This window comes from Meriones unguiculatus, chromosome 5 (assembly GCF_030254825.1).
Source record: "Meriones unguiculatus strain TT.TT164.6M chromosome 5, Bangor_MerUng_6.1, whole genome shotgun sequence".
Classification (NCBI taxonomy): Eukaryota; Metazoa; Chordata; class Mammalia; order Rodentia; family Muridae; genus Meriones; species Meriones unguiculatus.
Window position 1 is genome coordinate 128,672,860 of NC_083353.1, and position 26,990 is coordinate 128,699,849.

Consider the following 26,990-nt stretch of genomic DNA (forward strand, 5'->3'; position numbering starts at 1 on the left):
TTTTCCAAAACAAAGGCCAACACTGTGACATTTCTGCCGATCTTTCCAATGTCCTATCAAGGAGTCTGACTTGTGCTCTACCACATGTAGACACTCCCCTAAAACATTGCGCACTGCGAGACCCTGAAGAAAAGCTGCAAACGGCATGAGCACTGTAGAGAAAACAGCTCTCAACTCACGAAACTCACAACAGCACTTCCACAAGCACTGGAACTAAAGGCATGAATAAGGCTAAGACTCGGCTTTAAAGTAAAAAGAGGCTTGAGGCACTTTTTAGAAAAGAAACACCAGTATTAATCAGTTAAAAAACATATTTTAAAAATATAAAATACCTACATGTTATTCTGTATTTTCCTTTTTTTTTTCTTTCTTTTGTAATAGAAAGAAACAATTTTTAGATTGTAGGGGTCCTGTGACCAAATAAACCTGAGACTTCCTATTCTATCTGTGACAGAAACCATCCCAGAGTATAAAGCTGGCTAGAAAATGCTTCACCAGAGCCAGAACCTACCCCCCAAGACAGCTTTTAAATAACACCTTTCCGTTGTCGCATGGAGTCAGCAGGCATTTCAACCATTCAGAAAGATGGTGATTCTTTCAGCAACACTTGGCTCCTTGTCTTATTTTTCAAGGTGTCTTTTAGAGCTATTATTTTAAATAGCACAGCATAATACAAACGTCCTTGAGATAAACAGAGAGGATCAAGGCTGCATTTCATTTTCTTCCACCGTGGCTCCTTACCATGTATGGTGTCATAAATTGGGAACCATCCTGAGATGACTGTGGCAGCTTCACTGTACAGTAAAGGGTCAATGTCAATGTACACCTTGCCAATAGCATCGTTTGCACTGTATGTATCGTGGTCAAGAACTGTGATCTGCAGTGGTTCATCTTGTAAATCTTCATCATCCACCTAAAAGCACACCCTGAAATTAAATCTTAAACCTTTGAAATCTTAAGCATCACAAAGCTATACATTCCCAAACCATAAGGGAATCCTAGGGTTATCTGTAAGGACAGAAGTAGAGAGATTAGCAAGTGTCCTAACTAGGGCCAACCACTAGAAATCAGCTTACCACAAAGCCTTGAAGGCAAATCCAGAACAGGAAAAGTATAAACTTTCTCAGAAATACATATGTGCATGAGTATGTGTATGTGTGAGGGTGTGTATGTTTGTGACTGTGTGTGAATGTATGAGTGTGTGTATGTGTCTGAATGTGTGAATGTATGCATTTGATTTTGAGTGTATGAGTGTGTGAATGGGTATGTATGTGTGTGTGTGTGTTTGAGTATGAGTGTCTGTGAGTACTGTATGTGTGTGTATGTGTGTGTGTGTGTAAAACATTTTTAAATAAAATCTTTTTTTGAAACCCTGACTGTCCTAGAACTCAATAGGTAGACAGACCAGGCTGACCTCTAATTCACAAAGATCTATCTGCCTCTGCTTCCCCAATGGTGGGATTAAAGACACATGCCAACAAGCCTGACTTCTCAGTAATACCTTAAATGTTTAGATGTTTCATCTGCATAGCAAATATGGCTCACTAAAACACTACATTTCTCCAGCCTGGTCTACAAAGTCAGTCTAGGTCAGCCAAGGCTACATAAAGAAAGCCTGTCTCGAAAAACGAAACAAAACAACAGACTACATTTCCCAGTAAATTATAAGCATAACTAGTACCTAGAGCTTGGTAAGATTAAAAACCTCCTAAAGCAATCCATTCCTTGGGAACCTTTGGAGAAAAGCTACTTCAAGGAAAAATAGTTTCAACAACTGTGTCCCTTGGGAGAAAGGTCAGATACAACCAAGCTACTCAGACGTGGTTTTTTTTTTTTTTGTTGTTGTTTTTTTCTTTTAGAAAACACAGGCACATCCCACATGGAGATGATCAATAATGGTAGCCACTGTCCACTATGTCTATGTCACAAGTGAATATTTTATTGGATATGAGCTGGAGCCCAAGCATAGCAGCAACTTTTTTTGTTTTGTTTATTGAGGCATGGTTTCTTTGTATAGCCCTGGCTATCCCAGAACTTGCTCTGTAGACCAGGGTGTCTTTGAACTCAGAGAGATCTACCTGCATCTGCCTCCCAAATGCTGGTATTAAAGCCATGCACAATCACTGCTGGGGTTAGCAGGAGCTTTCAGTTTGCAGTTTTGCTTCATTAGCATATATGGTGGTTTGAATAAAGATGGTCCCCATAGGTTCATATAGTTGAATGTTTATCTATCTGAAATGACTAAAAAGATCAGGAGGTATGACCATTATCTGATTATCTGATGTTATCTGAAAGAACTAAAAAGATTAGGAGGTATGACCATTTTGGAAGAAGAGTATCACTGGGAGTGGACTTTGAGGTTTCAAAAGCCCATGCCAGGCACAGTCTATGTCTCTGCCTGTCTCCATCCCACCTCCCTCTCTCTCCATGCCTGTGGATCCAAAAATAGCTCTCAGCTACTTTTCCAGAACTATGCCTGCTCCCACTATGATGATAATAGACTAAACCTCTGAAATTGTAAGCCAGCCCCAATTAAACGCTTTCTATTATAAGTGATGCCTTGGACATGGTATCTCTTCACAGCAACAGAACAATGACTAAGACAGAAGTTAGTACCAGGGAGAGGGGTATGACTCTGACAGGCCTGACCACGCTGCTTTGTTGGCAGAATGTGGACTTTGAGACTTTGGTTAGGAAAGGAGCTGAATACTTTAAGCAAGACTTATGTATGAGGATGGAAGACAGAGGTTCTGAAAGTAGATTATGATCACCTGACTCAAGAGGTTTCAGAGAAGAAGAATATTAGTAAGTAAGAATGGTCTAGAGACTATACTTGTGATATTTTAGCTAAGAATGACTGCTTTCTACCCTTCTCCAAATAAAGAAAAACCGGCCTGAGACAAAATTGAAGATTTGGGGATTAACAGCATTGGCAGAGATTTCAAGACAGCCCAGTATTGACTCTGTCCTGTGGTATTAGTGATTATTCTTATGCAGATGTATAATAAAAAGAAACAAGCTGAGCAAGGAAAAAAATACAAAAATGTATGGTTTGAGGAGAAAAGAAACACCAAGGAAGTGTAATGGAGCAAAGCCCAGTGTGCAAAGAGATAAAAAGTTTAAACAAAGCCAGGCAGTGGGGGTGCTCGCCTTTAATCCCAGTACCTGGGAAGAGGCAGACAGATCTCTGTGAGTTTGAAACCAGCCTGGTCTACAGCACAAGTTCCAGGACAGCCAGAAGTACATAGAGAAACCCTGTCTCAAAAACTTTAAATAAATAGAAGTTTAAACAAAAGCCTGATGTTAAATGGAATAAAGGGAGTGGTAACCTCAGGGCAAGACTCCCCTCAGCTCAACTTTCAAATTGTAAAACATAATTCAGGAAAGCATAAGCAGTGAAGGAATCCATCAAAAACAGAAAGCTGATGAAACTGTAACTGTTCAAGGGGGCCATGTTCCAGCCCCAGCAAGAACTTGGTAGCTTCAGCCACATGGTTCTGGCTTTAGAGTCAAAAATACATAAAAGGTTTGTGCATTCTCTCTCTGCAGACAAGGAAAGGTGAGTTTCAAGGATGTCCCTGCATGGAGGCCTAGAGAGGCCATAGCATGAAGCTGTGAAGGTGAACCCTGGATTGTGGAGAAGACCTTCAAGGGCTGGAGATGCCAGAGTTGTGGGAGACGAGGAGAGCTATAAACCAGGTGTGGGACCAGCCCAAGAGAGAGCAGTGTGCTGCAGTCAACAAAGCTGAAAGGAGTTGGAGATCTGAAGAGCACTTTGACATCAGACATGGAGATGCAGAGTCTGGAGCTTGCCCAGCTGGTTTTAGGTCATGCTTTGGTCCCATATTTCCTCACTCTCCTATCCACCCTTTTGGAAGAGAGATGTATATTCTGTGGCACTGTACGTATGTTCAAAGTATGTGATCTGCTTTTAGCCTTTTGATTTTACCAAGGAAAACAATTAATAGATTTCCATGAGTTTCCAAAGAAACTTGGAACTTTGCACTTTTAAACAGTGTTAAGACTATGCAGAATATGGGGAGATTTTTTTAGTTGGACTGACTGCATCTTTGCATATGATATGGCTACAAGCCTATGGTGGCCAGGGAGCAGAAAGTGTAATTTGAGTATTACCTGGTAATTTGAATATTACCAGGGAGTGGTACTATTTGGAAGAATTAAAAGATTTAGGATAATGTGGCCATGTTGAAGGAAGTATGTCATGGGGGGTGGGCTTTGAGGGTTCAAAAGCCCATGCCAGGTGCAATCTATCTCTCTCTGCTTGTGCATAAGGATGTAGCTCACAACTACTTCTCCAGTACAATATCTGCTCCCACCATGATGATAATGGACTAAACCTCTGAAACTGCAAGCTAGCCCCCAATTAAATGCTTTTTTTAAATAAGTGTTGCCTTGGTCATGGTATCTCTTCACAGCAATAGAACAGTGACTTAAGTATATCTGCACCACTCATGCCTCTATATTATCTGAAGGATGCAAGTGCCAACCTTATGCCTGATTTAAAACTATCACCCACTTTCACTGGTTCCAGCTCCTATTAACTTACACAGACTTCCCTGTGTGAAGACAGAATTATAACCACCCTGGTGTGCCTCTGAAAGGATATACACTGAGGAATATCAAAATGGACAGCATGAGTGCAGGCATGGGAAAATTATCAAGTATCAGAAATAGGACTTCCATTTTCTCTGATCAAACCTTGGCATCACAGCATCCTGACTCTTTCAGAATAAGTTTTCTGGCACTAAAGGAAAGATCACAATCCTGCTACTGACCACAAGCAAAGCAGTGTGATTTCCTTCCTCCTCTGGTAGCTTGGAAGGCTTGCAGAAAAACCACAGTATCCTTCAGATCAGCCAACAGTCCGCTGCACTTCATTCTCTTTCCTTACAGGACATGGGAGCTACCCTTTACCGAGGCTGCAAAATGACTGCCAAGCAAGGCTCGGAAAAGGAAGACAGAGGAATCATTCTCTGAGCTACATAAGGACCACGATACAACAGAAAGGGAAAGCCAATCAGTGTGTCTGCTTTCATCACCATGTCCCCAAAACTCACAACAGGGGAGTTAGACAGGTCAGTAACTGAGACATCCATTTAAAAATGAATAGCTGCACAAAGAAAAAAGGCAGACACTGCCAGGAGACAGCTATGCACAACACGAAAAGAAATCAATGCTTTTTACAGAGGGCACCCATAAAGACACTAGAAAGCCAGCAAAACAAACACATCATAGGTATAACAAGAAAGAACAGATTAGGATAGGGTGGAGAGTGCTCCAGACAGCCATCAGACACTTCATGATGTCTAGAAAGGATTACTACTGGACAGAAGACAAAGTGCAGATGGATACTGGAGAAGGCAGAAAACAGAGCTGGATGGGGAGATGAGCAGCACCCTCCCAGTCTGGGCAAAGAGCCAGGTCTTCTTGGACATGAGCACTCCCAACCAATGTCAGAGCCAGGCTCTTCTCTACCAAACCTCATACGCCAGTCTCAACTCCTGCCCCACCTTCATTCACCCTTCAACCTTTGTCAGCCAAACATCCCCACAGACTTCCATCCATGTCCAATAACCCACCACAGCCACAGCCAATGAGAATTAATCCCTAGTCCTGGTGTGTATCTCACATATAGCCTCATCTGTTGACGCTTTAAAAAGGTTTTGTGTGGGGCTGGAGAGATGGCTCAGAGGTTCTTCCAAGGGTCCTGAGTTCAATTCCCAACAACCACATGGTGGCACACAACCATCTATACTGTGATCTGGTACCCTCTGCTGGCCTGCAGGGACACATGCAGGCAGAATACTGCATAAATAAGTAGATAAATAAAGAAATAAATCTAAAAAAGATTTTGTACGTTAAGTGTGTGTGTGTCTGTGTGCTGTGTGTGTGTGTGTGTGTGTGTGTACACATGCATATATGACTACAAATGCCCATGGAGGCCAGAAAACAGCACTGGATCCTCAGGAGCTCTCTAAGCAGTTGTGAGCTGCCCAAATGAAAGCCAGGTACCCAATGGTCCTCTGGAAAAGAAGCCAATATGCTTACCTACTGAGCCATCCATCTCTCCAGCACATGGTTGACTTGTAAAGAGTACTAAGGCTCTTTAATGGAGAACTAAGGCTCTAAACAAATGGGAGTTAAACACCTGAATTTCTACACACACAAGAAAGACATTAGCTAGCCTCTTACCTCAACCCATTAGAGAAGATAATTCAAAACTAATTAATGACCCATAGATAAGAATTAAACCATGAAATTCTTAGAAGAAAACACAGGGAGTAAATTTGTGATACTAAAAGCGTAAACAGCAACATGAATCTATATGTACTGAACTTCATTTTTAAAAAAATCTGTACATCAATTAAAGTATCAAGAAACCAGGCAGTGATGATGCCATTAATCCCAGCACTCAGAAGGTAGAGGCAAGCAGATCTCCGAGTTTGAGGCCACCCTGGTCTACAGAGTGATTTCCAAGACAGACAGGACTATACAGAGAAACCCTATCTCCAAACAAACAAACAAACAAGCAAAGTTCAAGAAAGTAAAACCTATTGAATAGAAGATCTGCAAGTGGTATATGATAGGAATGAATATTAAAAATACATAAAATATAAAAAGCCCTAAGCTCAATCCCTAGCACAAATATACATATATACAAATATATATGTAAATATATATGTATACATAAAGAACTTCTATAATTCAACAATAATTATTTAATAAATAATTAAATTTAATTATTTATCTTTTTGTTGTTGAAGGCTCTCAGTTCAAGGCCAGCATGGATAATATTGCAAGACTTGGCCTCAAAATAAAAAACACAACAGCGGTTAAAACCAGGCATGTCAGAAGCCTATAATCCTAGCACGTGAGACGTAGAGACAGGAGGATGAACCTCAGCTACATACAGCTACAAGTAGTAGAAAGGGCAAGACTTTGGTTTCTAAGTCTGTGCATTGTTCTTCAGATCTGGTATATGCTAGAACCCAAAGAAACAAGAACATAATTAATGCCTATGGAGGACACCCATTTTTCATCTATATTAGCATATATTTTAACTGTGATGTAATGTTTCAAAAGCTCAATACTCCCAATAAACAGAAGAGGAAGACTTTCCAGGTATAAAAACTAACATGCTTAAAGGAGAAAGTGATCTTTATCATTCCCAGGAAAAGGAGTTAACATGCAAAGAACAAAGATAGTCAACAGCTTACCTCAAACTTAAACCACTCCGAGTTCCACTGAGGATTGAGTGACTTGAGATACACATCTGTCTTAAAGGTTGTATTACCAAATTTTACCTAAAAGAAGAAGAAACCATTCAAATATAAATATCAAAAATACGAATAAATGCTAGGCTGGGAGTGGTGGCACATGCCTATAATCCTAGCACTCAGAAGGAAGAGGATTTGGATCCTTAAATTCAATACCAGTCTGGTCTGCATAACAATAAGTTGTTTAAAAAGAAATGGGCGTGGGGGAGGCATTATAAAATGTTAGTGGCAGCTAAGAGAGGATTAACAAAATGAAGGGAAAACCCTAGAAAGTAAAAGGGTTGCTATCTGCCCAGGTAAAGTAGGATACAAGGCATAGGGATGACCTACTGGTCTACCTGAACAGCCCCATAGGGAACAGAAAACATGCATCATTATATGGGCACTGAGGAAGGAGTCTATTGTCTTCTTGAAGGAGAACAGCTACAACAAAATCAGAGGGTAAAGAAAACATTCTTTTATCATCTAAGAGAAGCCAGAAATATAAGGACGTAGTAGTGGTTCCTGTTTTCTAACTTCCTCATGCTTAGCTTTCAGATGCCTATCTGTGCAAAAATTGGTCAGTGATAAACTACTGTATTTTATCTTCCCATCCTCAAGGACAGTAAAAGAGCTAGATGCTGAGACTATCAAAGTTCAGTCAATCCTGGCATGCACGAAATCACAAAGGCCCAAAAATGAAGAGGCAGAGAACAAATTACACCCCTGGTATTTGCTTCCAAAAAAGAAAAAGTGGTCAAGAAGCCTGAGAGCAGCACCTGAAGCCGCTTCCTAACCTGCTTCTCCATTTCTAAATTCAATCTAGTTTTTTTTTAATGACCTTTTAATAAAAAAAATAAAATTTAAAAAATAACATTTCATTTATTTTGTGTGCTTGTGTCAAGGGGCACAGGAGAAGATCAGAAGACAATTTGAGAGAGTTTTTCTCCCTCCACTGTGTAGGTGGTCCTCAGGCTCGGCAGAGGCCACCTTTACCCAGCACCACCTTGCTGGCCCCTATCTGCCCTTTAAGGCCTTTCTCTCAACCCTCAGCTTTATCATCAAAGACTCTGACTGACCTTGAGAAAAATTACAGGCTATCATTCATCTCAATCCTTACTGAGCACAGTTATGTGTGTATAGCTACTTACAAATGCTGCCGCACCATGTAAGAATTACAATGCTGGATATAGTAGTCTGGGTTGGTATCTGTGATCTCTAAGCTTCTGCATGATATCCATCCAGACGCTTCGGGCTTTTATAGTCTCTGTTGAGAAGTCTGGTGTGATTCTAATAGGTTTGCCTTTATATGTTACTTGGCCTTTTTCCCTTGCCACTTTTAAAAGATGCCCCACCTTTCAATAAGGACATTTGCTCAACCAAGTTCATAGCAGCTTTATTTGTAGTAGCCAGAATCTGGAAACAACCTAGATGTCACTTGATGGAGGAATGGATACAGAAAGTGTGGTGCATTTACACAATGGAATATTACTCAGCTATTAAAAACAAGGAAATCTTAAAATTGCAGGCAAATGGTAGACACTAGAGAAGATCATCCTGAGTGAGGTAATAACCCAGAAGCAGAAAGACACACATGGTATATACTCACTTATAAGTGAATATTAGACATATAATATAGGATAAACATGCTAAAATTTATAGTCCTAAAGAAGCTAAACAACAAGGAAAACCCTAGGGAAGATGCTTAATCCTCATTCAGAAGGGTAAACAGGGAGAAGTCAAGGAAAAGGACAGGAGCCCTCTGAAAGACTCTACCCAGCAGGTTATCAAAGGAGATACAGAGACTCAAAGCCAAACTTTGGGCAGAGTGCAGGAATCCTTATGGAAGAAGAGGGAAATAGAAAGACCTGAAGGGGACAGGAACTCCACAAGGAGAACAACAGAGCCAAAAAACCTGGGCACAGGGGGCCATGCAGAGACCAACACTCCAACTAAGTAAGGACCATGCATGGAGAGGACCTAGACCCCCTGTTCAAAGGAAGCCCATTGGCTGCTCAGTTTCCAAGTGGGTTCCCTAGTAAGGGTTACAGGGGCTGTCTCTGACATGAACTTAGTGGATGGCTCTTTTATCACCTCCCCCTGGGAAGCCTTACCAAACCACTGAGGAAGACAATGCAGCCAACCTTGATGAGACCTGATAAGCTAGGGTCAGAGAGAAGGGGAGGAGGACCTCCCCTATCAGTGTACTACAGGAAGGGCATAGGAGGATAAGGGGGAGGGAGGGTGGGACTGGGAGGAAAAGAGGGAGAGGACTACAGTGGGGATACAAAGTAAATGAATTGTAACAAATAAATACATAAATAAAATTAAATTAAAACAGAATTACAATGCTTGATCTTACTGCTTAGTCTAAGAAACTTAAAGTAATATATACAAAACTGTAATTTTTCTTCTGTATATTTTTCTAGTTAGTTTTACAGTTTGAAATACTTGATACTTAAGCAGTTTGATTAAAGTGTAAAAACTATTTTTAAAATAAATGTATAAGCACATAAAAACAGCAATCTTTCACAGGTTATTATTATATAATCAAGATAAGTAAGAAAGGCATTGGCCAAATAAAGAAGTTCCCCAATTTGTCACAATTAGCTAGGAAAGATAGCACATGCCTATAATCCCAGTACTTAGAAGGGCCAGGCAGGAGGGCTGCCAAGAGTTTGAGGCCAGCTTGCCCCACACAATAAGTTCCAGGTCCAAAAAGAAAAAAAAAAAAAAAAAAAAGACAAAGACAAAACTAAAATAAAATATCACAAAGAACCAAGTGCCTCAATTTCCTTTTTAAAAAGTATTTTCTTTTACATATAAAAAGGACAACCCAGTATATGATTTGGTATATATTGAGGTAACTATCAGCAGAGTATTAATGATTTTCACCTCTAGGAAAACAGTCTATTTCCTGTGGACCAACAGCAGAACACAACGGCAAGGCTACTTTACACAATGACAAAGCTACTTTGCACAATGACAAGGCTACTTTGAGTAAAGAATCAGCAACTTTCAAGAATAGAAATTCTAAACAATCAAACATTAATAATAAACTTCTTTCAAAGGGAGCATCTTCAACCTACAATCTTACAACACACTTTCTTCCACAAAGGTGGTTACAAGTGTTGCGCAACAAGCTATCAAAGGAAATTAACATATTTCAAATATAAAAAGCCTAGCAAACAACTTCTAAAAGTTGGCATTTTATATAACCATTAGTATCCTAAAATAATTGGCTAATACTACCTTAAACAGCACAAGTTCAACACATCCCTAAGGAAATGCTTAAAAGAGCATTAACACAGTCAAGCTGAAAGACTTTTTAATACTTGTTAGTATTTAGGCACCTGCTTCTGGGTTGCCTAGCAACCTATGATGTCATCATGTGTCCCTGGCCAGGTGGCCACACCTGGCAGGCATGCTTACCTTGCTCCTTAAAGGGACCAACCCGCCATGCTGTCCCTCTCTTGGCCTCTCTTGCCCTCTCCCCTCTCTCTGTCGTGGTGCCTCCTCTTTTTCCCCCCCATCATGTTCCCTCTCTCCTTCTTTCTCTCTCTCTCTCTCATCTCCATCTAATAAACCTCTTTCATATAAGATCTGTTGTGCACCTCATCATTCATTAATTGGTCCTAACAATACTGATTTACAGCTATGAAAAGGCAAATTCTATTTAGCTGTAAGTAAAAGCATAAATAGTTCATCTGACAGTCTCTAATACTGGTTAAAAACCTTCAAGTGGGTTTTTTGTTTTGGTTTGTTTGTTTACTAATGAAAGGCATTTAAAAACAGTGCATAAAGCTAGATGTGGTGTCAAATGCCTATAATCCCAGCAGTGGGGAGGCAGAGGCGTGATGGGGAGGAAGAAGCAGGCAGTTCGCTGTGAGTTCCAGGCCTGGACAGCCAAGGGTACACAGAGAAACCCTGTGTCAGAAAAACAAAAACAAACACAGCCCACAGCTTCCACTTGTGGCTAGGACTATAGGTGGCAGCTGACAGTCCTTCATTCAGCTTTTGTTTTCTGCTCACCAGAATACATGGAGGCCTTATCCAATCACGACAGCATGGCAATCAAGGAATAGCTGTAAGTATTTTAGATACATTGCTGTTTAATTTACCTAAAACTGCTATATTTAAAGTAAAACGTTTGTTAGAATTATAAAACCACTCAAATGCCAAATCTATTTAAGGTTTCTGACTCGTGGCAAAGAAAGCACACAATGTTTTAAGTTCCAAGTTCACAGCCTTCTCTTTCCACAACAGTAGTGAATAAAATGGGAGCAGTAAAGAAACCAAAATAGCTACTCCATGGCTAAAAGGGAAAGGTTTATTCCAAACCGCCAAGGTTTTCTGTCTCTCAGGGAAGCAGAGAGAAGCAATGATGGAGGGGTGGATTTCCAGAACTTTAAGGGGAACAGGTACATGAGAGGAAAGGAATCTATAAACTGGGTTGAAGTGCTTTGAAGTGTACAGGACAAGCACTTGCTGAGTAGAGACTGAAAGAGTCTAGAAGCTAGCAAATACCTTGATATGCTCATAAACACCACAGGCATATGTTAATGGAAGGGCCAGAGGTCCTTTTTGCCAGAGATAAGAATGCTTCCTTATAGCAGGTAGAAGCTTTTCCCCAAGTCGCTGAGCAGGTGCTAGCTTTTGTCTAAATGCCAGAATTTGGAAAAAGGGATTTCTTGGGACCAGACAAGTAGCTGTGCTGATATCTTATCTTTTCCTTTTGTCAACTGTCAACTCAAATACCTTATCGATCTACAATCCCCAAACAAAAAAAAAAAAAAAAAAAAAGGAGGGGGGCGTTTAGACCACACAAGACCACTGTGTGATCCCCCTTCTAATGAAAACCACAGTTCCTTCAGTCTTGTTTACTTTGGAGAAGATTTTACCACTCACCAATAAATGAACATCCTAACAACTTCCTTTAGCACAGCAGGGATTGTAACTGATAGTCACACAGTGCAGTAGAGCATTTTCTACTTAAGTTATTTAACCTGTTGTTCAATTCTGCTTTTTTTCTTTAAAAGGCGAGTTGCAGGGACATTTAATAATCAGTCATTACCCATGAAAACACATGGTATGATGGAAAACACTGATTAAATATTTATTTATTTTCCTCTCCTTGCTCCCTCTGACTCTTGAATAAATGCAAAGTGACAGCACAGTTTAGTCAACTGTATCATGAAATTTTCATGGAGATCTATTTATTAAAACTTCTTGTCTTATTCATCCTAGAGATTCCTGCAAACACAACTTTTGGTTTTTGTCCATATTGGCACTTAATCTGAGGGTCTTGAACATTTCACCACTGAGCAACATGCCCTGCTCAAGAATAAACCATCTTTATTACTTAGTCTTCACATCACAGAGGAGAAATTCCCTTAACCAACATAACTTGAACCAATGCCTGACCTTGCTATTCAAGCAACTTTGGTTAGATCTCAGAATCACTGAAAACTTCAGTTCAGCAGGAAAATGAATTGCAAGCCTGATTATCTACGCTTCATCCTCAGAACCCTCAGGAAAAGAAGAAGGCCTGGTCTCCACATGTACACATAGCACATGTACAACTGCACATGCATGTGCACGGGCACACACACACTCAAACAAATGTTGGGGGTTGGGCTGATACTATGTATTCTTATGCTAATTACTGGCCCCCAATTTCTGGTTGGTGCCCCAGGAGTACATATACATGGGTCTTTGTTGTGTAAACCTTTTTCTACCTAATTTAAAGTTGACTGGTTAATAAAGTTGCTGAAGCTTGTAACTGGGCAGAAGAGAAGTAGGCACAGCTTAGGTTCTCAAGTTTAGGGTCTTAGAGGGACCACGAGGCTGGGAAGAGAGAGAGAGAGAGAAGCCGGACAGAAGGAGTTGCCATGGGGCAGTATGGACCATAAGCATGTGGCCATGAGGCCTAGAACAGAAACAGACCAGACAGATATGATTAAGGCAAGTAACATGGGGTGTGTAGCTGAGAAATAGCAAAATATCTTAAAGGGTTGATAACTGCCCAGTTACTGTGCTTTAAAGCTTTTATAAACCCAAGAGGTCTTGATCTTGATTATTTGGGAACTACCTGGGGTAGAGAATCCCTCTAGAGCCTAATATAACCATCCACAACACAAAATATCTTTTTAATTACAAATTGCATGCATTTTACAATGAAATATAAAAACATGCATTTGTCTTTAAAGATAAGGCCTCTTAAGTTCAGGCTACTATTTACAGTTTAACATCAATTTCTGCACAAACTACACTGACAGGATCTATGATCTGATTTATATTTATGTGGTAGCACAATTCAAAGCCAGTTGTAAATCTTAAATTTTTAATTTACATTTTAATGTAAAAAAATTCTATTTTTAAATCAAAATGACCCTGAAATTTCACCTCACATCCATCAGAATGGCTAAGATCAAAAACTCAAGTGACAACACATGCTGGAGAAGATGTGGAGAAAGAGGAGCCTTCCACCACTGTTGGTGGGAATGTAAACCTGTACAACCACTTTGGAAATCAATCAGGCACTTTCTCCAACAATTAGAAATAGTGCTTCCTCAAGATCCAGCTATACCACTCCTAGGCATATATACAAAAGATGCTCAAGTATACAACAAGGACATTTGCTCAACCATGTTTGTAGCAACTTTATTTGTAGTAGCCAGAAGCTGGAAACAACCCCGATGCCCCTCAGTTGAAGAATGGATACAGAAATTCTACACAATGGAATATTACTCAGCAATTAAAAACAAGGAAATCATGCAATTTGCAGGCAAATGGTGGGAACTAGAAAAGATAATCCTGAGTGAGGTATCCCAGAAACAGAAAGACACAAAGAGTATATACTCACTCATAAGTGGATATTAGATATATAATATAGGATAAACATACTAAAATCTGTACATCTAAAGAAACTAATCAAGGAGGAGGACTCTGGCTAAGATGCTCAATCCCTATTTAGAAAGGCAAAGAGGATGGACATCAGAAGAGGGAGAAAACAGGGAACAGGACAGGAGCCTACCACAGAGGGCTTCTGAAAGGCTCTGCCCTGCAGGGTCTCAGAGCAGATGCTGAGACTTATAGCCAAACTTTGGGGGAAGTGTGGGGTATCTTATGAAAGAAGGAGGAGATAGTAAGACCTGGAGAGCACAGGAGCTCCACAAGGAGAGCAATAGAACCAAAAAATCTGGGCACAGGGGTCTTTTCTGAGACTGATACTCCAACCAAGGACCATTCATGGAGATAACCTAGAACCCCTGCACAGATGTAGCCCATGGCAGCTCAGTGCCCAAGTGGGTTCCATAGTAATGGGAACAGGCACTGTCTCTGACATGAACTGATTGGCCTGCTCTTTGACCACCTCCGCCTCAGGGGGATGCAACCTTACCAGGCTACAGAGGAAGACAATTGCAGCCACTCCTGATGAGACCTGATAGACTAGGATCAAAAGGAAGGAGAGGAGGACCTCCCCTATCAGTGGACTTGGGGAGAGACACTGGTGGAGAAGTGGGAAAGAGGGTGGGATTGGGAGGGAAGGAGGAGGGAGTTACAGGGGGGATACAAAGTGAATAAAGTATAATTAATAAAAATAAAAAAGAATTGAAAAAATTCTATTTTTAATCTTTGCTTCTAATTCATAAGCAACTATCAGTGACTATTTCTATAAATCTTTTGTAGCATTAACTTTAAAAACTCATTTTCTCAATTTACATAAGTGTTGTAGATACAAACATGCTTTTGTTTTAATCCCAGGTGTGGGATGTGGAACTGATACAGATTATCCACAGAAGCAAACTATTTGCCTCGAGTGGGTTCTGAGAGCTCTCTGCCAGCTGCAGATAGTTTAAATCTTAAGGTTTGGGAGAGAAAATAAATGCCAAATCGCAGAGAGTGTTGAAGAGCTCCAAGAAAGAACAAGGCTGTTGCTGCTCCCCCAACCCCACCCCACCCCCAATCCTGTGGCTCCTCGTTGCTGTTGATACAATGAAACAAGTTAGAGATCTCACAAAATGAGGATTAGACTGGCTCCAAGGAACCCAAAGACCCTACCCAGCAGGAAGCAGCTAAGAGAACAGCGCCCCTCTCCCACTGACCCTTTCTGTCTCCTACCTTGTGTTGGGGTGTTGGAAGGGATTGGGGTGAAGTAAGGAGAAAGACATAACAAATGTAAATAAAGTTTTTTAAAAGTACACCAACACATAAGATTTAAATAAATTACAATAATAAATACAGTTGACAAAAATATATCTGGGAATAAATGTAAGTGCCTCCTAGTGAATATATTAAAGTGGTGGGACACTCCAGGCAATCTACTACTGAATGGGGTCAGTGTGAATTAGTTGAGAGGGCTGCTAAACAGACTCTTGCCCTTACTTCAAGACTGCTCAGCAATCTGAGCGGCCTTTACCAAGCAGGATTTACTTCCCAATCTATTCAACACCAACTCTCCTTCCAATGACACATGTTCTATCCCTGGCTTTGCCTTCACCAAGTTTGTCCTATCCACCTGAAAAACCATTTTCTGTTTTACCTGTGGACATTTAACTATCCTCCAGACTCGCATCAAAAGTTCTGGTAGCCCGCCAGGTGTGGCAGTACACACCTATATAGCCTGTCATTGGCAAGACTAGAGGGAATGAAGGAGGTGGGTTTCTCATTAGGAACTAGAGGCTTAGGCTTCCTTATGTCCCTCTCCTGAGAGCTTCTATTACTTAGTCTACATCACATAACTTATCCCTTCAACTGTAATCCTTCATTATCCTCCTTTTCCTGCTCTGATTTTTTCCTTCCTGCTGGATTATTCCTATTAGACAATTATGTACTAGAATCTTATTTCCTTAATTGCCAAAAGCTATGTACATCTCAGGGGCCAGATTTTTCTCCTCTCTTCAAAGCCATTTCTTGCAACAGTTGCCTGTTGATGCTACTTTCTCACTCAGGAAGTCCTGAGAGTCTGAGCTTCAGCTCCACAAGCGAGATCAGTAACACTGTCCACATTCATCCATCTAGTCATTTCCATGTCTTCTCAATTGCTTCTTGGTATTACCCAACCCTTGAGGGCTGGGGCTGGAGAGATGGTGCAGTGGTTAAGGGCACCAGCTGCTCCTGCTTAGGACTTGGGTTTGCTATCCAGCATCTACGTGGCAGTTTACAACTGTCTTAACTGCAGTTCCAGAGCATTCGATGCTCTCTCTGGCCTCCAGTAAAGCAGATATATATGGTGCACATATATACATACAGGCAAAACATTGTACACATCAGATAAATTATTTTTTTAAATGGAGGGGTTCCTTTTCCTAGAAATTTCCTCTCCAACCTACTAAGACATTCATTATTTTCCTTACCTTTCACATACCCATTACATTTTCTTCCCCTTATCCTTCTACTCAAATGACTTTCTTTGGTTTTGTGAGACAGAGTCTCACTATGTAATCCTGGCTGCCATAGAACTCCCTATGTAGACCAGGATAGCCTCAACTCAAAGATCCACCTGACTCTGCTTCTGGGGACTAAAGACATGCACTACCACACACTTCTTTGAACGCCCTCTCAATGTCAAGTTTTTTCAAGAATATATCCCACTTCTCTAACAATTTAGAGGACAGGGCCAGTCCCTGAATGTTATAAATTTCTATTTTTACAATAACTGACTGGCTCATTTCTTCATGTGTATATATAAGTTTGTGTGTGCACAGGCACCTATGAAAGTCAGAGCATACTTTTGGAAGTCAATTCTCTCCTTCTATCATACAGGTTTGGCAACCAAACTTGGGTTGCCAGGCTTGGCAACAAGCACCAATGCCTGCTGAACCATCTCACCAGCCTCAAGTTCGAAAAATTTGAAGAATATCCAGAAACACTAGGTGTCCTGCAATGTGAGAATCCCAACAGTGATTTCCCCCTTGTCATGGCTTTTGAATAGCCCAATAGACAGGAACATGACTAAGAAATCTAAAGCCAGGCAAGAAAGCATAAGCCTGTCATCCCGTCACTTGGAGATCAAGCAAGTTCAAAGCCATCCTGGGCTACATCGCAAGACTTTATCTCAAAGGGAATATATCTAGACTCCTAAATCAGCTTTACAGATAAGATCAAAGTTTTGTGATATTTTTAATATCTATATGGGTGTTTTGACTGCATGAATATGCATATACCATGTGCACATCTGGTATCTGTGGAGTCCCCAGACCTGGAATAACCAACCATGGTGAATGACCACATCAGTGCTAGGGACCTCTGGAAGGGACCTCTGGAAGGTCATTCAGTGCACTTAACCACTGAGACAATTCTCTAGCCCCTTGTGATGGTTTTAATATCCTTATAACCTCACAGTCCACAGCTACTGCCTGGCATGACTGGGTGGTTTGAAAAAGAATGGTCATAACAGACTTGTATTTGTAAATGCTTAGTCCCCAGTTGTTGGAGCCATGTGGGAAGGGTTAGGGTTAGGGCCTTGCTGGACACTAGGTGTGTGACCACTGCCCGTTAGTCTCTCTCTGCCTCACGTTTGTAGGTCACTTGTAAGCTTTCAGCTACTTCTCCAGCACCATGCCCTCCTGCCTGCTGCCATGCTCCCCACGATGACCATGGACTCACCCTCCAAAACCATAAGCCACAATAACTTTCTTCTAGACATTGCTTTGGTCATGGCATATCCTCAGAGCAATGGAAGAGTAACTAAAACACATAGGCACACATCTGTAGCCCTTCAGAGGCAGCGACAGACAGCCTCAAGTTTAAGGCAACACAGGACTGCATAAAAATTACCTCCTCCTGCCTAAAATTCTTGCTGCTTTTAACATATATCCTTGGCATCCACTACAGTGAGCTCAATAACTAGCCAATGACTCAACCTAATTAGTTCCCTTTTTCTACTACACTTATGAGCAAGTACTTCAATATTGAAATCAGCACACACAAAAACTGTAGTGCTATTTCAGCTCTGTGCTCATTTCATCATAAATATTGATAAATTATATTTCCTATGAGTATATCTCAAAATACACTTCAACATATGTGATATAGGATCAGCTAGATAGCTCAGCAGGTAAAGACCTTGCCACATGACCTTACAACCTAAATTTGAACCCTGAAAACTCCAAGAGAAAACTGACTCCCAAAAATTATCCTCTGGCCTCTATACACATGCTATGGCATACACACAGCAAGACACTTCCCCCACACATACACACATACACACAAAGAATACTTTTAAAAAGCAAAAGTATGTAACCAAGTACGGTGGCACACACCTCTACTCCTAGCACTTGAGAGGCAGAGGTGGGGAATCACAGGAGCCCAGGCCAGTAGTCTACAGACAGAGCTCCAGAACAGTCAAGCTATACCGAACCATACCCACACCCACACACACACACCCACACACACACACACACAAAAAAAAAAAAAAAAACCTGTCTCAAAACAAAACATGAATTGAAGCACTTTTAATCCACAGCTCAACCAAGAAAATAATAAAAGAGTGCTTGATCTCCCAGGTCTGAGCAAGCTGGCCTCACTTTTAACTCAAACTGCTCTTTTGGACACGGTAGCCATAAATCAACTGGCTCTTTGACAAATGTTCTTAAAAAACATCTCAAGTCATGTTAACAAGCCAAGGTGGAAACTGAGTCTCCTCAGTATGGCCCTGTCCTGCAGAGTTCCAGATAATGATCTGCCTGCTCCAGAAAGCTAGGAATTGCCTTTTAGTTCTCCTTTGCCAGGTCCCTGGCTCCAATCTACCAACAAATGTTCTAATCTACTTTCAAAATAGATCTGGAATTCATCCACTTCTCTCCATTACTAAATCCACCATGTGGGCCTGTTACTTGAACTACACAGACTCGCCACTGGATTCAACACGTTGTAATTACAGTCTCCTTCAATGAGAGTTAGCCACTGACCCTGTAAAGGTCGAGTCTTAACCAAGGCCTCTCAGGCCTCGCTCCATCAGTCACTTCACATTTCCCCAAACATGGCTCACACTACTCTCCCTTCCCTTCAGTAAATCCACCTACACCCTCCTTCATTCCTATAACACACCATTCTCCTCCAGCTTAATTTCTGCCTCATCCTTTCACACAAACACAAACTATAGTCTCTCAGTAGCTGATGCTTCTCATCCAATAGGAGTTTGCTTGGTTAACAACCTAAAATCGATGATCCTTATCATTCTTTATTGTATTCTCTGTGGCACTCAAAAAAATTGTTTTCCTTATTTATATTATATGCTTAGTAAGTTCTAACTTACTAAGTCTTACTTTAAATGTCTATATTGGTCACCAAAATAAAAGTTCCTTAAAATGAGAAGCCAAATTAATCTTTTTCATCATACATACATACATCAGCTAGACCCAGAATAGCACAGGGCCTAGAAAACATCCATCAGTACCTATTTGGGCTATTTGATGACATATGTCTGTAATCCCAGCTATTCAGAACACTGGCACAGAAAGATTTTATTTATGGTTATTTTACTTACTTATTTTTGAGATAGAGTCTATGTATCCCTAGCTAGCCTTGGAACTATGTGAACCACACTGACCTCAAACTCAGAGATCCACCTACCTCTGCCGCCTAAGCACTAGGATTAAGAGCACTTAGGCAATACCACGCCTGCCTTAAGACAGGGTTTCAATGTCAAGATAAGCCTGGGCAATTTAGTGAATCTCTACCTTCTGAATGAAATAAATATCATACCCACTCAGACCTTCCTATGGACAACCTAATTTTTTAAAAAAATCTCATTTCTGCTGCAAACCCACTCCTGTCTGCAAAGGGAATATATAGTTAAAAATGAGGCTTGACTCCAATCTCCACAAACTCCAATACCCACATTTTACTCCAGATATACCTTATACTAAAATGGTTTCCTGAACATTCCATGAACCACATTCTGTGCCTTTGCCGTTCCATTTGTCTGAAAAAAAAATTCGGTTGTTCCTCAAGGCTCAGCTCAACTGTTACTTCCTTAAAAAGTTTTCTTAAAGAGAGGACCCTGACTAAAATGCTCAATCCCCATCCCGAAAGGCAACGAGGAAGGACATCAGAAGAAGAAAAAACCAGGAAACAAGCTAGGAACCTGCCACAGAGGGCCTCTGAAAGGCTCTGCCCTGCAGACTATCAAAGCAGATGCTGAGCCTGATGGGCAACTGTTGGGCAGAGTGCATGGAATCTTATGTAAGAAGTGGGAAATAGTAAGATCTGGAGAGGACAGGAACTCCACAAGGAGAGCAACAGAACCAGAAAATTTGAACATAGGGGGTTTCCCAGAGACTCATGCTCCAACCAAGTACCATGCAAGGAGATAACCTAGACCCCCTGCACAGATGTAGCCCATGGCAGTTTAGTGTCCAAGTGGGTTCCATAGTAATGGGAAGAAGGACTGCCTCTGACACAATCTGATTGGCCTGCTCTTTGATCCCCCTCCCCTGAGGGGGGGAGCAGCCTTACCAGGCCAGCCATAGAAGAGGACAATGCAGCCACTCCTGATGAGATCTGATAGGCTAAGATCAGAAGGAAAAGGAGGAGGACCTCCCCTATCAGTGGATTTGGGAAGGGGCTTGTGTGAAGAAGGGGGAGGAAGGGTGAAATCGGGAGGGGAGAAGGGAGGGGCTTATGGGGGGAATACGAAGTGAATAAAGTGTAATTAATATGAAAAATAAAAATAAATTAAAAAAGGTTGTCTTAAACTCTGAAAACTAGGTACCCTCCTTTTTCTATGAAATCCATCACCCTGTCTGGAGAGGGCTAGGCGGTGGAGACTTACAAAGAAGGTAATCTTGGGCACATTATTTCCACCCCTAGGACTCTGCTGCCCAACCCTGTAATGTTGAGTGACACTCTACCAGCTCTGTGGCAAGGGCTTAGAATTTAACAGCACATAGCACAGATGCGGCAATAATGAAGCTCAGTCCATCTTAGCTATTAGTTATTACTATCAGCTGTGTGGATCATTCCGCGGCTGCCTCAGAGGCAACACAAACTTCAGTCATGTGCTGAGCTGTTAACATCTGGCCCAAGAGGAAACAGACTTTTTTCAACGAAAACAAAATTGAACCTAACTATTCCCAATAAAAACAGAATGAACTGCAGTTTAATTAGGTTCTAGAACCCTTAAAAACATAGAGAAGTATACTGTCACAAATCTTTAACCCTAAGCATTAATAGGCCAAACGATTATTGCTCTAATGGTCTGCCTCATTATGTCAACTTTTATTACAATGTTTCCTTGGCTTCTTTCAGGTCCTGAGTTATTAATTTCCGGCCCGTAGGCCTGGGCTAATTTGCATGTCTTTTAAACTACTCATTAGACCTAAAAAGCAATTTTGCAATTGAAAGCCATGGCACTTAACCGACTTCCCACCTCAAGGCAATGAATTACCCTGAGACAGCTCGTCTCTCCTACAGTCCACACGGGAGCAGCCGGAGGGCCGCTGTCGTGTGTGACTCGCGGGGATGACTGAGGCGGCGTCGCCCCGCGGCTCTGCCCGTGCCCCGGAGGACGGCTTCGCGGACCTGCTGCAGCCAGGGCTCTCAACCTCCTAACCACTAACGAGGTCGTGCGAGCGTCTCCGCGGCCCCGCCTCGGACGGGCAGACCCCGGCGACCCCGCGAGCCTGCGGCGACGGGACGCGTCCCGGGCGGACGGCCGCAGCCCACGGGCTGCGTGCGGGCATCCCTCCACGGCGCCCCGGGTCCGAGGGGCGCGGCCAGGAACCAACCTCCACGAAGGCATCCGTCAGGTCGCTGGCCCGGTCCATCACCGGCAAATGGCGACCGGCCACGATTTTCACCTTCAGCTTCCCCGGCATCGCGGCGGCTTCGGCCTCTCCTAGGATCCCTGCAGAAACAAACAAGCGAGTCTGCGCCTAGCGAGCGCCGGGGAGGGGGCGGGGGCGGGGAGGAGCGGCGGGAGCGCGCGGAGGGGCGGCGGGAGCGCGCGCCAACTGACGGCGGAGGGCGCGCGCGCCGCACTCACGCTCGGGGGAGCAGCCGCGTCGTCCCGCGCGGGCGCCGCGGCCTCATTCCGGAGCAGCGGCCGGACGAAGGGCGCCGGCCCAGCGTGCTGCCCCAGCCCCGGCGTGCAGCGGAGGGCCGCCGGGTCCAGTCAGCATCCCGCGGAGCGGCCGCCGCGCCTCCACGCCTTTCTCCTCCCACCTTCCAAAAATGGCGGCCCGCGGGGCGGGAGCGATCGATCGCTCGGTGCTCTGCCCTTCCGCGGGGCCGATTTGAATTCGCCGGGGCTGGAGGGGAGGGGCGGGGCTCGCTGGAAGACAGGGAAGCCGGGCGAGCCCTGCATCATCGACCCGCCTCCCTTCGGCTCGGCGCGACCCTTGCTCGAGGACGCGCTCCGGCGCTCCCGGGACCCGGCGCAGCTGACGGACTGCTGCCGCCCAGCCTGCTGGAGGAGCCCGCCGTCAGCGTCTGCTAGGACCGCCGCCAGGAAGGGCTGCGAGGAACGCCCTAGAAAACGCGTCAGGTTAGAGCCCGCTGTTGGGGCGCTGTCAGCCCACAGCTTGGAAGGCGGAGACAGGAGGATTGCCTGGAGTTCTTAGCCAGCCTGGGCGACAGACCAAAACCCCGGCTAGAAAGAAAAACTACACGGGCACGCGCGCTCCTCAGATAGTGAAAATGAGTATCATTTCCTGAAAGACTTGTTTCAGTCATAGGCACTGGTTCTGTGTCCTGGGTCACAGATGACACTTCACACTCCAGAGAGCCTTCCCACGCGCTTCACAGTGACCCCCGACACACACACACACACACACACACACACACCGCGGCATACAATCCTGGCTGGCCTCTCCTTGGGGTGCAGCACGGCTGGCTATGAATGTGGCACCCTCCCTGCGCCTTGTCCCAGGTGCTGGGTTTGCCTTGGCACACCCGGCTCTCTATTAAACATTCACAGCCTACGGGGCTGGCTAAAAGTCTGCAAGTCAAAAACCTGCGGCAGTAAACGCAGTCAGCGTGAGAAATGACTTATTTGTGAATTGACCCCACTCTACAGGAGCCTGTCAAAGTGGGGTATTATACACAGCTTCAGACTATCAGAAAAGAGACTAGGGTCGACGCACACTCACAGGATATGACAAGATCACTCCATACTGTATGGCAAACCCAGCGTTACGAATGTACTCCATAGCAAATACCAAAATCAACATTTAAAATGCCACTGGAAAAACTATAGCACTGAATTTAGCAGGGATGGAAAATTCCTAAATGAAGATATCAGCATGGTCTTTTTAACTTCAAAAATACTAAAACAAGATTTTTAAAAAAAATTACCTCAAGCAATAATGAACCAGAAATGGCTTTTTAAAGAAAAGTCCTCCTGGAAAAGGAATTTTGCCCATGTGAGAAGCTGAATTCTTCCAAACACGAAAATGGCCTGCTCAAAAGATAAATTGTTGCAGACTTTTTGGACTAGAGAAACTCCTATCCATTTCTATAACAAAAAAACACAATCACATAATTTCCTTGGATCCACCCAAGCACTGATGTTCCTTGAAACGTCCTTGCTGAATTCAGAGATCCACTAAAATGCAATCAATGTTCTTCATGTTTTTTTTGTTTCCTTCATTGTAACCAGTTTTTAGTGAAATCTATATGCAAGATTACTCTTACTGCATCTTTTCAATCGTTTCCTTCCTCCTGTTTGCCCTTTGCCCTTCCTGCTTGGTGAGATTTGGCTTTCTGCTCCAGAGCTTTTGGGTAGCCTGTCCAGTTTTTAGTGTGATAATAAACCCTTTAATGGGGTAAATGCCCACATGGACATTTGAGCCACTTGCATTTTCTGCTGTCCCTGTTCATTGTGGATGACATTTCCTGTAAAGCTGGACTCTTTTGCCAATTAGCTGACCTTTCAGGTGTCCTCACACAACCTGAACTTCATCCTCTTGGATACACAAAGATAAAAACCTCTGTCTCAGATCTTTGGAAAAAAGGGGTCACATTGAAATCCCTTTTACTACCCTTCCAACCTTGCTCCAGGTAGAATGAGCTGAAAATGGTGGCACCTGTCTTTAATCCCAGCACCAGAGAAGCAGAGAAAGGCAAATCTCTGTGAGTTCAGAGCCAGTCTGGTCTACATTGTGAGTTCCAGGCTAATCAGAGCTATTCAGTGACTGTCTGTCTGCCTCCAGCTCCCTCCCCGCAAGAAAAAAATTTACAAGTCCTTTAGCTTGAGAGTTGCCAGACAGCAATTGTAGCCTTTTTTTATTATTTGGATGGCATGATTGAAATGGCTTTTCTAATTAAAATGTATTTCCTTGTTGCCAGTTTCTTTTTTAAAATTCAAAAGCAAAGGCAGGAAGATTGCTGAGACTTCAGGGCCAGCCTGGGCTACCAAATGAGATTCTGTCTCAGAAAAGTTAAAAAAAAAAAAAAATCACTGGGAATATAGCTCAATAGCCAAGCACTTGCTTAGTCACAGAGGCTTTGGGTTCAATCTGTAGAACCACAAACAACAACAAACCAAAAACAATATGCAGGAAAATACAAGAAAACTGAAGTTTAGTAATAATTTTTAATGGGACATAATTCACAGAATTACAAGATGTTGTGATGTAGAAAATATTTGCAAATTGCACAATTAGAGGTTAGCAGACTCGGCCTCCTAATTAGTGGACCTCCTAATAAAGTACTTGTGCTTACCTGCTGCCCGAGGCGTCGTCAACAGGAGATTATAATTAAGATGCTTCCTGAAGGCTCTTAGTGGAATTAAGCCTGGCTTCAACGGAACCGGTTCTTAGTAATTGTCCTCGTTTGTTTTAATTAATGCTGGGAACAGCGCTTACTTTCCTGACAAATAAATCATGAGATGACCTCTGATTAGCATCTTCAGCTTCACAGGCTGCCCTCCTTCTTGCAGATTAGATTTTAAATAAGAGCTAGTGTTTATTGGGTATTTCCCACATACTAGACACCAAGTTCATTTCAACTGAAATGCTATTGCTTTTCAGTTTCACCAAAATCTTGTAAGATTTGTCAAGCTTTTCTGGTTTTAGTTGTTATTTTTTGTTTTGTTTTGTTTTTGTTTTTGTAGTGTTGGAAAAGCATTTTTGCTTTTAAAAATTATTACACTTCTGTTCATTTATTGTGTGTATATATAGGTAAATATGCACCTGCCAGAGCCCACATGTGGATATCAGAGAACACAGTTCTCTTCTTGTGGCATAGGCATCCCAGGGACAGAATTCTAGCCATCAAGCTGGGCAGCAAGCACTTTCACCAGCTGGACCGTCTTGCCAACCAGAGCCTGCATTTTGTAGATAAATAAATTGTTTCCTTTGTTTGTTTGAGAGACTCTCACACTGGTTCAAGCAGGCCTAAAATTTACTATTTAGCGCAGGCTAACTTATGACACACAGCAGTCAAGGCTTCTTCAGCCTCGAAGGCTGAGGTAACAGGTGCATACCACAGTGCCTGGCTAGTGCTAGTTCTGCAAAGCTACAATGATTGTCCAGGGTCTCAGAGAGCTGATGAAGACTGAAGCTGTCTTGTTATGATCCCTAAAAATCTCTCGCATATGTCTTCCATCATTAACTGTCCACCTCCACCACTACTCTGCTCTGTCTTCTAACCCATTAACGGCAAAACAGCCCCAGTAATTTATTTGTTGAGATAAAGTTTCATTGCATAGCTCAGGCTGTCCTCAAACTCAAAGCGTCTGCCTCCAGAGTACTGGGATAATAGGCGTGCCCTTCAACACCCAGCTTAGAGATGTGTTTTCCAGTCAGATCTCGTTTATCCCAGAATGGTCTTGAACTGTCTACATAGCCAAGGATAATGTCAAACTTCTGCTTTTGCTGCCTTTATCTCAAGTATTGGAATTGCAGGGGTGAGCCACCATGTTCTCCAGCTTATGCATGCTAAGGCAGGCACGCTACCGGATGATCTTTTCCAAAAAAAAACCAGAGTGATACAAACTTGCTGTTCTAAAACATACTTTTTTTTTTTTTTTTTTTTTGAGACAAAGCCATGCTTAATAACACTAGCTGACCCGGAGCTCCCTAGAATAACCTAAGCTGGCCTCAGTTTACTTTTTAGCCCACTATCTGCTAAGATTATAAGTATGCACCAATACACCAAGAGCACACTGCTAATTTTTGATAATTATACAAAAGCAATTCAGAGTTTTGTTAGTACCTGGTACAAATGGCAAGCCACGGTAAGGAAATAAATCATTCCATAGAAAAATGGCTTTCAACTTTCCTGCTGCTACAACCGTTTAATACCATTCTTCAGGTTGTGGTGACCCAAACCATAAAAATATTTTTCTTGTTACTTCATAACTGTAATTTTGCTATTGTTATGAATTGTGATGTGAATATCGGTGTTTTCTGATAGTCTTAGGTGACCCCTGTGAGGAGGTCACTCAACCCCCATCCCCCCAAAAAGGTGTAAGAACCCACAAGTTGAGAACCACTGCCATAGGAGATGTAGCTCAGTTGGTAGAATGCTTGCCTAGCATTCATGAAGCCCTGGGTTCCGTTTCCCAGAACCTCATAAAACAGGTGCACTGTCACATACATACCCACGATCCCATATCCTTGAAGTAGAAAAATGAGGATCAAAAGTTCAATATCTTCTACACAAGAAATTGGAAAACCAGCCTGGGATTTATGAGATAGTTTTCTCAAAAAAAGAGGAAGGAAGGAAGGAAGGAAGGAAGGAAGGAAGGAAGGAAGGAAGGAA

General features: G+C 42.5%; 1 protein-coding gene across 25 annotated transcripts in view; it reads right to left on the reverse strand.

Moving 5' to 3' along the window:
* C2cd5 (C2 calcium dependent domain containing 5) overlaps positions 1-22,451 on the reverse strand; it is a 101,059-nt gene extending 78,608 nt beyond the window's left edge. For all 25 annotated transcript variants that reach the window (XM_060384455.1, XM_060384453.1, XM_060384448.1 and 22 more), the window contains exons 1-4: positions 22,270-22,451; positions 22,013-22,131; positions 7,239-7,325; positions 742-913 (exon numbers count right to left, since the gene is read on the reverse strand). In XM_060384455.1, the coding sequence (XP_060240438.1) occupies positions 742-913; positions 7,239-7,325; positions 22,013-22,102 (349 nt within the window). In that variant the 5' untranslated portion in view covers positions 22,103-22,131; positions 22,270-22,451. The remainder of the gene's footprint in view (positions 1-741; positions 914-7,238; positions 7,326-22,012; positions 22,132-22,269) is intronic.
* Positions 22,452-26,990: the final 4,539 nt, after the last annotated feature.